At 50.1% G+C, this 11,085-nt stretch overlaps 1 protein-coding gene across 1 annotated transcript in view; it reads left to right on the top strand.

Annotated features, from left to right (window-relative positions):
* The first annotated feature begins 4,168 nt into the window (after positions 1 to 4,168).
* Ntf3 (neurotrophin 3) overlaps positions 4,169 to 11,085 on the top strand; it is a 64,456-nt gene continuing 57,539 nt past the window's right edge. The window contains exon 1 of the mRNA XM_005084057.4: positions 4,169 to 4,300. Within this exon, the coding sequence (XP_005084114.1) occupies positions 4,283 to 4,300 (18 nt within the window). The 5' untranslated portion in view covers positions 4,169 to 4,282. The remainder of the gene's footprint in view (positions 4,301 to 11,085) is intronic.

Raw genomic sequence — 11,085 nt, 5'->3', positions numbered from 1 at the left:
TCACTAACTCTGGATGGGTTTTGATAAGCTAGGTACCCCGTCTAAAAACATATATAGTAGGCTGAGAGAACAAAGTGAAACTCCGATCCGTCAGACTACAAAACTGACCCTTTCAACAAGTTCTGCTTCCCGGTCTCTTAGTGTGATCTGTTGTTTGCTTGGGTATTTTCTGTCCCTCTAAAGAAAGTCACTGAAAATCTGGGGGACTGAGTTTCCTAGGTTACTACATGTAGGGAGGAGTCTGAAAAGAATGCGAGAGTATCTTAATATCCTCACTGGATGAGGCTGCTCCTTGAAGCAAAGACAGGCCTGGGAGACACCTTAGAGAAAGCTAAGCTTACTGAATAAACAAATACACTCGCAGCTGCCAGGGACAACTGATCTCGTTGGAGGGGGCAGGAGCTGGGGTAGATACAGTCTCCTCAATGCTCCAGGGCATCCAGGAAGAGCTGCTAACAGGCAGGCTAACCTGTGTGCTTACTACTTCACAAACATGTAGCTGGGTATATTTCATGGGGAGCCAAGATAACATGATGAATCAAACTCCCCTGACCCCAAGTTCCCATTTCTAATGCAAACACCTTTCAAATTCACTTATTTTAGAGCTGCAGGCTTTCTGACTCCATCATCTGGAACAGCTGTCTGGATGAGCAGGGATGAGTACTGAGGCCAAAAGTGAGGGTAGGAGCCCTAGTACCCTGCAGCAACACAGGCAGCTTGCAGATATTTTAGAATCCGCTAAGGTGTGCTATTTATACTAAGGCAAGTAAAAGATCTGCAGTGAAGGCTAGTTATGTGAGCCAAGGCTAGCTGCATAGTGAAGCTTATCTTTGTTGTGTATAGTCAAGCAGGACCATTGTGTCCAAAACTTCATCTCCGGAGTCAACATTTCGCTGTGAATGAACCATATACTGTTGTTGCACAAGAGACCCTTTCCACCCCAGATAAGCATAAGGTCTTCACTGAGCTGAAAACAGGAGAAAATGCAGTTTTAGGAGAAAATGCAGTTTTCCAGGAGGCCCAGATTCATTCCCACCTTTTCATTTTGTTTCTGTTTTACGTTTCAACCACACTGTGGCGCTATTACAAAAGATAAGGGTAGGCCAAAGGCAAGCTCTAGGAATTCGCCTTAGAAGAGTTTAAAGGGGTTTAAAACTGAACCTGGCTCTGGCTCTCACAAACTGCTTTCTTTGGGAATCAGAGCCTCCAATACATTAGGAAGAAAAAGCAAGTTCATTGACCCAAAGGTGTTGTCAACAGTTTGACAGCCAAAACCAGAAAGTCTGCTTAGAAAGACCACTACCTAGCTAGGAAACTACAGGGTTGTCTATGGAGAGAGCACACTCCACAGCTTCCTGCCCTGTCTTCCCTTAACTGCAGTTATCTATATGGCTCTTAGCTCTGGCCTTTCTTCAAAAACCTAAACTCTCTATTTAGAAACTCGGGTTTGCCTAGAAGTCACTATGACTCTGACAGGCTTTTATCTGCTTGTAAACAAGTGAAGTTTCTGCCTCTTTTTCTGCCCAGCACCCTCTTTTGACATCCTCTGAACCCCAGGAAGTCCAAGAAGCCTTTGCATCTACTGAGGGAGGGGAGGACCGTTAACTCTTGATCGGAAAGAAACGAGGAAAGAGAAGATTGACGGCCTGCTGGGGGAAGAAAATCTTCAGATGGGTCTTGCATAAAGAAAAAGACAACGTTCTCCACCGGGGTGGGGGGGCTAAGAGGGGAGGGTCAGTTGTCCTAGGAAAGTTCATCGTTTGCCCCTGCTCTTGCCTGGGTCTCTCCCTGCCCTCCCCCTCCAGACACCGCACATATTTGGCAAGATTAAGGTATCACCTCTCATATTACAAGGCCTGTTGATTGCAGGCGGAGACAGACCCTCCTGCACCCTTGAGTTGGAAACAATGCACTCTTCCTGCCGTCGCCCAGGTCTGGCAAAGAGAGGCAGCCAGCCAGTGCACCGCATCTGCAGAACAAATCGGAGTCTTGAACTCTGAAGCCTTTTCTTCTGACTGTTCATATTTAAGCTTGCCCCTCTTAGACCCCTCCTCCCTCCAGACCGCCAGTGACCGGGGAGCAGCCGGCGGAGCAGCCCACACGTGTATTTAACCCGTTCCTCCCTGCCAGGCAGTAAAGCACCACTTTGGTTGCAATCTGTTGAGCTCCGAGACCAGGAGCTTGAGAAATGAGCCCCTAGAATTGGGCCAGCAGAGAGACTAAAGGGACAGAAGGGGGGAACAGGGGGAGAGAGGCAAGTGCGGGAAGTGGGGGAGGGCAGGGGCGGGCCAGAGGACTGCGAGAAAACCAGAACCCCACAGAGCACGCCCAAGCCAAATCTCCAAAGTGCAGTGTGGCCCGATCGGATCCTGAGGAAGAAGGCGATATTTTGGCAGGAGGGGAGCCTTTGAAGGAGGACTCAGCCCTTCCGAGGGACTGTTGGAGGTGACGTCCTTGAGCCTCTGTGGGTGCTGCAGGCCATTTTCGATGTGGCAGCCCCCGTCAGCCAGGATAATGATGAGGCAGGTACAATCTATCTAGTATGCAGCCTCCTCCCCTAGACTCTCCATCCTTTCTGGCCTCCCTTTGCCCTGCGGCTTCCCTTGGCTTCAACCGGTGGGTGCAATTCTGTCGTTCCGGGGTGTAGACCAGACGCGTACAACTACAAGGAATTTTCAGATTGTGAACCTGAACCTTGCTGAACTACACTGCGGGGTGCTTATCAGACACTTTAATGGAAGGCAAGGAAGAGGTAGACTGTTGAATCGCCTCTCCTGGCGCGTGTGAGTCAAACGCCCTGACAAGAGGCGACTTGGAGAGTGGCTGCAGGGGTGGGGAGTGGGGTGGGGAGGGCGCTTGGACTTTAAATTCCACCTTGCAAGAATCAGGAAAGGAGGGAAGGAGGAATACTCTACTCTAGGGGGTCTCCATTTCTCCTTACTCCTAGGATTTTTTTTTCTTTCCCTGAATTTTCCTTGGACAACGATTGAACAAAATCTAGATGCACTGACCGTTGTAAATTCTGAGAGAACCAGCTCAGAGCAAGTGGGGTCTAATAGCTAAAATTATCTTCAAATAAGACCTCTGCCTCCACCCTGGGATCTTTTCTGGAATGAATCTAGCGGTTGTGGAAGAGAACGTTGCTGCTTTCGGGGAGTCGGGAAGAGGTGTGTTTCTTGCCTTTTCTTCTGGGCGAGCTGTTTTGTGCAGAGCGGGGATCCCTGGGAGAGTGCTCAGCTCCAGGACCCGTTCCTACTTTGGAAGGAAGGGGTAGAGAGAGAAGTTGGAGACCGAGTTGAATGCGGGGCTTGGCCTCACGCCTCTAGTTTTCTTTCACGCACGCGCCGCGCACAAAAACCAACCCCTCCCTTGTTTGCTCAGGACCCCCACCCCCACCTTACCTCCGTGATTTAACCTCCCCAGACAGCCTGCAGTGAGCCTGGGGAACTGGTCCCCAGGACTGAGAGTTCAGTTGAGGGAGAGCAATTGTTCCTGGGCGGGTTCCTGTGGTGGTGGCAGTGGGGGTGGCTATAAGGGGGTGGGGAGATCCAAAGCTAGAAGGGTCTGAGGTTTGGAGGTAGAGTTTAAGGTTGAGACCCAAGAGTTCCTGAACCAAGGGGCAAGAAAGGCCTTCTGCCTCGTTAGAGAAAAAAAGAAAGATAAAAGAATCTTAAGAGAGAAAAAAAAAGATCAAAGAGAAAATTTCAAGAATAATTCAGATCGAAGATGTTAGCGTGTAAAATATGATGATAAATTGAATGTTTTCTATGACTGCTCCTCATCTCTAAAAGGGAAATCAAATGTAGGAGGCACTGAAGAGTAGGCTGTTTTGGAAGCATGTGTTTGTTTGTTCGTTCGTTCTTTCGTTTGTTTTCCTTTAAAGGGGACTAGGAGAATTGACCTGGTTTCCCAGGTTGGTCTCAAGAGCAAATTCCATAGTGCTGGGGCGCGGGCCTGCGAGTCACTGCGGGCGGGGCTCGGGGGCGAGGGCTCGGCGCGGAAGGGGTTAAGGCGCTGAGCGCGGAGCCATCTGGCCGGGTTGGCTGGTTATAACCACGCAGATTATGTTCACGGGACTCAGAGTTGAAGGCTCCTCTCCTTACCCAGCAGCTCCGCGCACCGCCCCGCGAAAGAGCCGGCGCAACTTTCTTCCCTCTTTCTTCCTCTGGTTTTTCCCACCGCTGGGTAGTGGCTGCGGCAGGGGTGGGCGAGACTGAATGACCGAACTCGAGTCCACCTTTCTCTTCATGTCGACGTCCCTGGAAATAGTCACACGGATGCCATGGTTACTTCTGCCACGGTAAGGGGAGGTGGCGGGCACGCTGGGTGGGCAGGTCTGGGAGGGGGTGGGGGATCGCGTGGGGGAGAGATTTTCCTGAGGGTCCGCGTGGGGGGGCCTCAACTCTGCACACAGCCCCACCCCCATCGCGCAACAAGCTCTTAACTTTCCGATTCGTGTGCCTTCTTCAAAGTTTGCGTTGGGATCTGCCCAGGCCTAGGCGCAATCACCACCACCCTTCTTCCACAAGCACGCTCACGCGCGCGCGCGGATACGGCTCCCCACCTCCTCCTCCTCCCTCTAGTCCCCTGGCTGCCCAAGAAACCGCCCTCAGTCTGGGAAAGTGATCAGGTTTAAGAAACCTGCATTGGAAAGGGAGGGAGGTGGAGGAGAGGGAAAACCGGGATCACGAAAAGGCAGGAAAGGGATTCTGCCTCCCCTGCCCCTCCACCTCATGCACGCACACCTCCAACCCTGCTACCTGGTTCTCCCAGAAGACTCCCGCGCATCCTGTAACAAAAGAGGGTAGCAGACAAAACCGGGGGTAGGATGAGGCCGGGACCCCAGCGTTCGCCTTGCACCCCGCTGGTCACCGGGCACTGTTCGACAGCTCCACCGCACAGTCAGGCAGGGCGTGGACTGGGGGAGGGGACGCAAAGCTCAGGACCCGCAGAGTCACTTCTCAGGTTGGGGAGTTGGGACCCACCACCCAGTAGTGCGTACCTGCATTGGTGTCCCACGTAAGCCTTTTCTCTGAGATGATCCCCAGCCCTGGGCTACTCTGGCCAGCGCCTACCAGAAGGGCTACCCACCCCGGGTCTCCAGGCAGATGTTGGGTCTAGCGCTCAGACTGCCCGTCTGGGACCCAGCCCGAAAGGTGGGCACCGAGACAGTCCATCGGTAGGGATTTGGTAGCAGTTTCTCGGAGCCCGTTTTAGCCTCCTCTTACCCCCTTCCCCCTCGCCCCAGAGGTGGTTTAAGAAGGCCGAGAGCATCGGAGATCCTCACAGTTAGGTCGGAGTTAAAACAACCCACAGTGGACTGTTTGCATTGCCACCGGGCTTTGCACAGTGTTGGTTACTTCTAATGAAATTTGGCACGCTTGGGAATTGAAGGTGCGGGATGGGGGGGGGCTGGCGCGGGGTGCGGGGAGGACCGCTCTGCTTGTAGCTTTCGAGCGTGAGTGGTGAGTGGGTGTGCATCCAAGAGGCGCCACTGCTTTGCGCAATTTCGGCGTTCTTCCTCAGCGCTCAGATGAGCCTCGCTGGGACCCCAGCACCAAATGGTGTGGACGCAGTTGCTTAGAGAAGTCGCTCGCAGGTGGGAATTGGAATCGAAGCTCGTGTTTTCCAGGTGGAGGAAGCACCCACCAGATTGACCCCGACCTCTGGCGGCCGGCGGGTAGCAGGTTGAGAGTCAGAGTGGAGGCTGCTCTAGGACTTGGTCCTAGCCAGCGCAGACTGCGGGCTTGGAGAGCCGGAGTCCCTGAGCCGGGACTTGTTTATGAGTGTGAAGAGGTTGGGGGCGGGGACCTGCTGGGGGAGGGGAAGAGAGACTGTAAGGGTGTGTGTTACTCGCCTGAGTCTGACGTTGGAAATTCTGCGGGTTACGGAGTCTGCTGGCAAACCTGCTTTTCAGTAAAGGGATGCCCTTCCACAGCTAACCATCGAGAGAGGAAATAACCTAAGCAGCTCCCCAAACGTCAGGATAAGAAGAGTGTACCAGAGGGGTGGGTTGTACCGGGGAGCTTCACAATCGGTTCTGTTTTCTAAAGGATCTGAACTTTGCCAGCGTATTCGGCCTCCCCCCATCCTGACGTGTTGCTCTAAGAAATTTGAGAGGTGGAATCCAGAAGATAAAGCCCAACTACCTCCGCCTTAGGCTCAAACAGACCTTCAAGCGTAGCGTTGAGAGAGAGTGGAGAGGGGGAGGGAGGGAAAAAAAAGCAGGCTGCGGGCTGCTGTATCTGGCAGTACGTAGGGACAGAAAAAAGTTTACCAGTGTTCGCCTCAGGGAGAGCGAGTAAGATTGCGCTTCGGTGAGGACTATGTAGAAGATGGCCTTGAGAAAGCTGTATCTATAAGAATCGGGTCTGATTTCCCAAGGAGGTAGACTGATCCTTGGGTGGCCGGAGAACGACTGGGAGTCTCAGTAAGAGAGGGGGTTGGGAGAGGAGAGAAGGAGGTGGAGTTCGCTACAGCTTCCTCCAGCGCGGCTGGCCCTGGAGGGGTGGGGAGCCTGTGTGATGGGCATCTGTGTGCATAGCAGGAGCCTAGAGCTTGTGGGAACATAGGTGTAGCTAATGAGAAATCTGCGCCTGTGAAGGGTGTCAGAGCTGGAGAAGTGCAGTGTGCTGAAGACAGATGGCCTGTGCGTGCCTGCGCAGACACATGGGGTGGGTGTGGTGTGGGAGGGCGGCTGGGCTGTGTGTGTGTGTGTGTGTGTGTGTGTGTGTGTGTGTGTGTGTGTGTGTGTTAAAGGTGGACATGCATGGGAGCTGAATGCCCGATGATTACCAAAGGGATGATGCAGGGGGAGATGATCCGGGAGAGAGGAGTGTTAACTTCATGAGCATGTGCAGCCCTGGGGTTGACTGGAGGGCACTGGGGCACACGGGAGATTTGTGGGCTCTGGCATTCTTGCAGGGAGCAGTGTAAGAAAGGATGACTTTTGCCTCTCCCCCTTCCCAGCTTTCCAGTGGAGGGACCTTAGAAGGCTTAGAATGAGGGCTGTACATTTACGTGTAAGGGTCACATGTGTTGGCACAGGGCCCAGTGACAGGAAGGACTGTGTGCACAAGATTCTTGAGTGAATGAATGCATTTGTGTACCAAGAGATAAGGATGCACATCGTATAATATCATACAATGAGCTCCTTTTAACAGAAGGACACACTACCAGCAGCTAATGTTGATTATTATTAAAAAATTAATGGGATGCCTACTGGATGCTCAGCTCATTGTTGGGTGCTGGGACATGGCACACAGCCTTGGAGAAATTCCTTCTCCATGCTCAGTTGACTGATGCAGTGTTGCCAGGAATGGGGAGTGCAGTGCCTGTTGAGGGTGCTTCTAGAGTTGTTCATGGATCAGGGGAACCAAAGGGAAGCTTGCCTTGAAATAGATCTGTGGTTTTGCAAAAAAGGTTCCATAAAGGTAAAGATGATGGATACCTCTGTGGCTGGGAAGGGAGCCTGAGGGTGTTACCACGGCTTGCCTGGAGTACAGGCTTGGCCGGGAATTGGAAGGTGCTGCACTCCAGGCAGAAAGTGAGAGTCCGGATCCATTTCTGGTTGGAGTGTGCCAGAATGACTCTTGGTACATGGACCTGGGGAAAGGCTCAGGGATGCAAAGGACAGGCTGGGCTGGTAGTGTTTGCTTATCTTTGAGGCTTCTGCACTATGAGTCTAAAGCTGTGCTGAGTATGTGCCAATATTTTTTGTCCATAGGCTTGCTGGGGGATGAAGCAGCTATGAGAAAGCTAGCCAATGGGATGGAGAGATGCACATAAAGCTAAGACCCAGTGAAGGAATATGCTGTGTGTGTGTGTTTTTTTTTTCAGGAATTCTGTGGGTCTGGAGAAAGGGGGACTGGTCTTGGATGCTTAGACATCTGTCTTAAGCGAACAAAGGCACAGTTAAAGGAAGACCTGTGTGTTCCAGGGAGTGAGAGCAAGGAGGAGTTTGTTGAGTTCCCTGAGGTTGGAGGTAACTGGGACAAAGCAGGAAGAAGGTTTTATACTTTAGGGGTACACACATCTGTCCACATGGGCCAGGTGACAAGGAAGCCCTTTTGATCATGTGAGGGCATCTGGGCAGGACAGTATTAGGCTAGTGACAGTCTTGATTCATGAAATTGAAGTTGTACTATTTTGAGGATCTCCCTCCGTGTTTCAGGAAAGCTCACGTTTCTGAAAAATAGCGGATGTTAGGCAGAGCTAGTGCCCACTGTTCTCTGCAAGCACAATGATGAGGTAGAAGACTCCCAGCGGGAAATGTCTGCATTTAGTCTGACACTTTGGAAGAGTGGAACTCTAAAGTTTTCTGATGTCTAGGACTCTCGCTGTCCCTGTCTACAGAGTGACTGTGTTGATGAGGACTGGGTAAGAAGGGCAATGCATTCCTCTTTACCCAGCAAAGCTCAAAGGGACTAGTTATAGAAGCTGTACAGAGATGCAATCTACTTGGACCTAGGGCGGGCATCTGTCAGTCACTGGGAAAATGGGATCTTAGCCTCTGTCTGAAAGGCATGACATAAATCTGGATAGCAATCACATCTCTTTTGCTTACCCACTATAGAACAAAAACACTTCCCATGGCTGCCATGGTTTACTACTTATCCATCCATAAACTGGAGGCAGCTGAAGTTAGATTTTCATTTATGGAAGTCTGATAGTTCTCTGAATTATTCAGGAAGAGAGGCAATACAGGAATTGGTTATTAATTTTCAGATAGACTTTATTTTAGCATCAGTTATGCAAACCACAATGGCAAAACAAATGCGACTTTGAAAGCATGGAGCATAGTAATTGTCCTTGGCATAGCCACGGTTTGTGTAAGAGGGAAGCAAAGTCCAGCCGCCCTGTGTTACTGTCAAGGTCTGTGTTTTTCTAGACGATAAGTCCTTGGCAGGCCCCAGCCTGCCTGGAGAAAGGAACCCCAGGGCTCAGAGTTGTGAAATACAGCATGCCCAGTGCAGCAAGTTGGGCACAGCCACTTTCCTCGGAGATGAGGATGGAGGCCCAGAGGCCCTGAAACATCCCAGTCCTCCCAAAAGTCAGCACATGCTGTCAACTCCTGGCTGGGAGTCAAGGCTCCCATCCTTGAGTTCAGTGGCCATAAATAGTGAGGAGCTAAGCTATTTCCAGGAGGCACTAAACCAATTCTTTTGCTTTTTTTGGCGAGATTGGGCCAATTAAGTTGATTGGAAGAGGTCACTGCTGATGGGTCTCACATTCCCCAAGCAGGACAGGCCAGCAGAGTTTAATTACATAACATTTCCCATCCCTGCCATTGCACTCCCAGATGTATCAGATGTTCAGGCCTTTCCTCTTCCCTTGGATTTAGGATGCCTAATTGAGCAGGCTGCTTCTGCTGCAGGCTCCTCCAGACCTTTTCCTGAGCAATTCCAAGGCTCCCACCCTAAGAAGAGGGGCTGCAAATCCAGGTGCTGCCTGGAAGTGAGAGAAGGGGTTTGGACTCACACAGAAGGTCTTTTAAACCCACCACTCTGTTTCAAGACCTCAGCAGCTGCTGTTCTACTCATTAATGAGGCAGGCAGTTTCTGACACTGGGAATAATGAACTAATGACTGCTGGGTTGAGTTTTATATAAGACTGACTTTGTGGGAAAAGGACCAAATCATTTACTACTGGAGAACAGCCTATGGCCCATGTGGGGTTGCTGATAGAGCCAGTGGATACACTTTGTGCTTGGGCAAGCATGTGGAAACAAGATCACTCTGTGTGTGTGTGTGTGTGTGTGTGTGTGTGTGTGTGTGTGTGTGTGTGTGTTTTGGGAGAAGCTGTCCTGGAAGGGCAAGAAGCATTTGAAGAGCTTATGGAAATTAGTGGGCAGATGTGTGGGTACATTCTCATCAAATTGCTTCTCTTGGGTGGGCCAGCCATTTATTTATTGTGGAAAACATAAGGACAGTTTCTTTCAGATATTTTGAGTATGGGGTTTGTGAACTTTGAAGAGTGACACCAAGATCAATACTACCTCATCCTTGCCTGGAAAGATTTCTAAGATCAAAAAACAGGAGAGAGAGAGAGAGAGAGAGAGAGAGAGAGAGAGAGAGAGAGAGAGAGAGAGAGAGAGAGAGAGAGGAAGGAAAGAAGGAGAAAGATATATATGCTTTTGGAATTCTCACTTTCAAACTGTGAATATAGCTAGTTCAAGAGCTTTTGATAGTTTTCTATGAAGCAAATTTTGATTTTACCTACAAATACTTGGACCTAGATGAAGTATATTCATGTGGTCAGAATGTACTTGCTCTTTGTTCACAACCTTTTCTGCCATAGTGTTCCTCAGACAATGCTGAATAAGAACTACTGAGGTCTCTAGGACTCTAGTCATCCTCACAAGACAGACCTTTGACTCAGAGTAGTTAACGGATTTTGACACACAGTTTGGTGTGGTCTGTTATGATTGCTCATTATCTAACAACATCACCAAAGAAAACATTTGAGTAAGTGATTTTCAGATGTAGCAGAGAAATGAGTAGCTTGCTGATCTCAAAAGACTTCACTCAGTACAAGGTGATCTTAAGCAGACTGAGGCAGCAGATGGCCTGCTGACATGCAGGTGGGGATCAAGCTTTCAGTTGAGCTCTGTCACTAATTAGCTGTTGCTATGTCATCCCGAACATTCTCTTCAGGCTGTGATTCCCCTGACTATAAATGAAGGACTTGAATTAGATGACCTCCAAGGCCCACTCCAGCTCCACCTCCCTAAGATTCTACGTTAATCCTGTCCTATCTAATCTTTGCTAATATGCCTTATATGGAGTGTGCCTTGGCATATTCTAAGGGGCTCCTGTTTTTATCTTTGGGGAAAGGCAGAAAGGCATGCAAAGAATTTACCAGAATATTTTTTTGCCAAGAATGCTCAAGATGTTGGCTTAGTACAGTATGCAGGGCACTGAGCTGATACTAGTTGGTTTTGGCTTTCTAGTAGGCCTGATGCTAATCATTCAGCAGCTTCTTCTCAAATACCTTGCATTGTCAACATTTCTAAAATGAGCACCCATCTTTAAGACAATGACAGTATTGGAGTAGTTAGTGGGTGCCAGGCATTGTGGCAAATAT

This window comes from Mesocricetus auratus, unplaced genomic scaffold (genome assembly GCF_017639785.1).
Source record: "Mesocricetus auratus isolate SY011 unplaced genomic scaffold, BCM_Maur_2.0 Super-Scaffold_100676, whole genome shotgun sequence".
Lineage (NCBI taxonomy): Eukaryota > Metazoa > Chordata > Mammalia > Rodentia > Cricetidae > Mesocricetus > Mesocricetus auratus.
The sequence above is the reverse complement of the archived record's forward strand: the minus strand, read 5'-3'. Positions and strand labels throughout refer to the sequence as shown.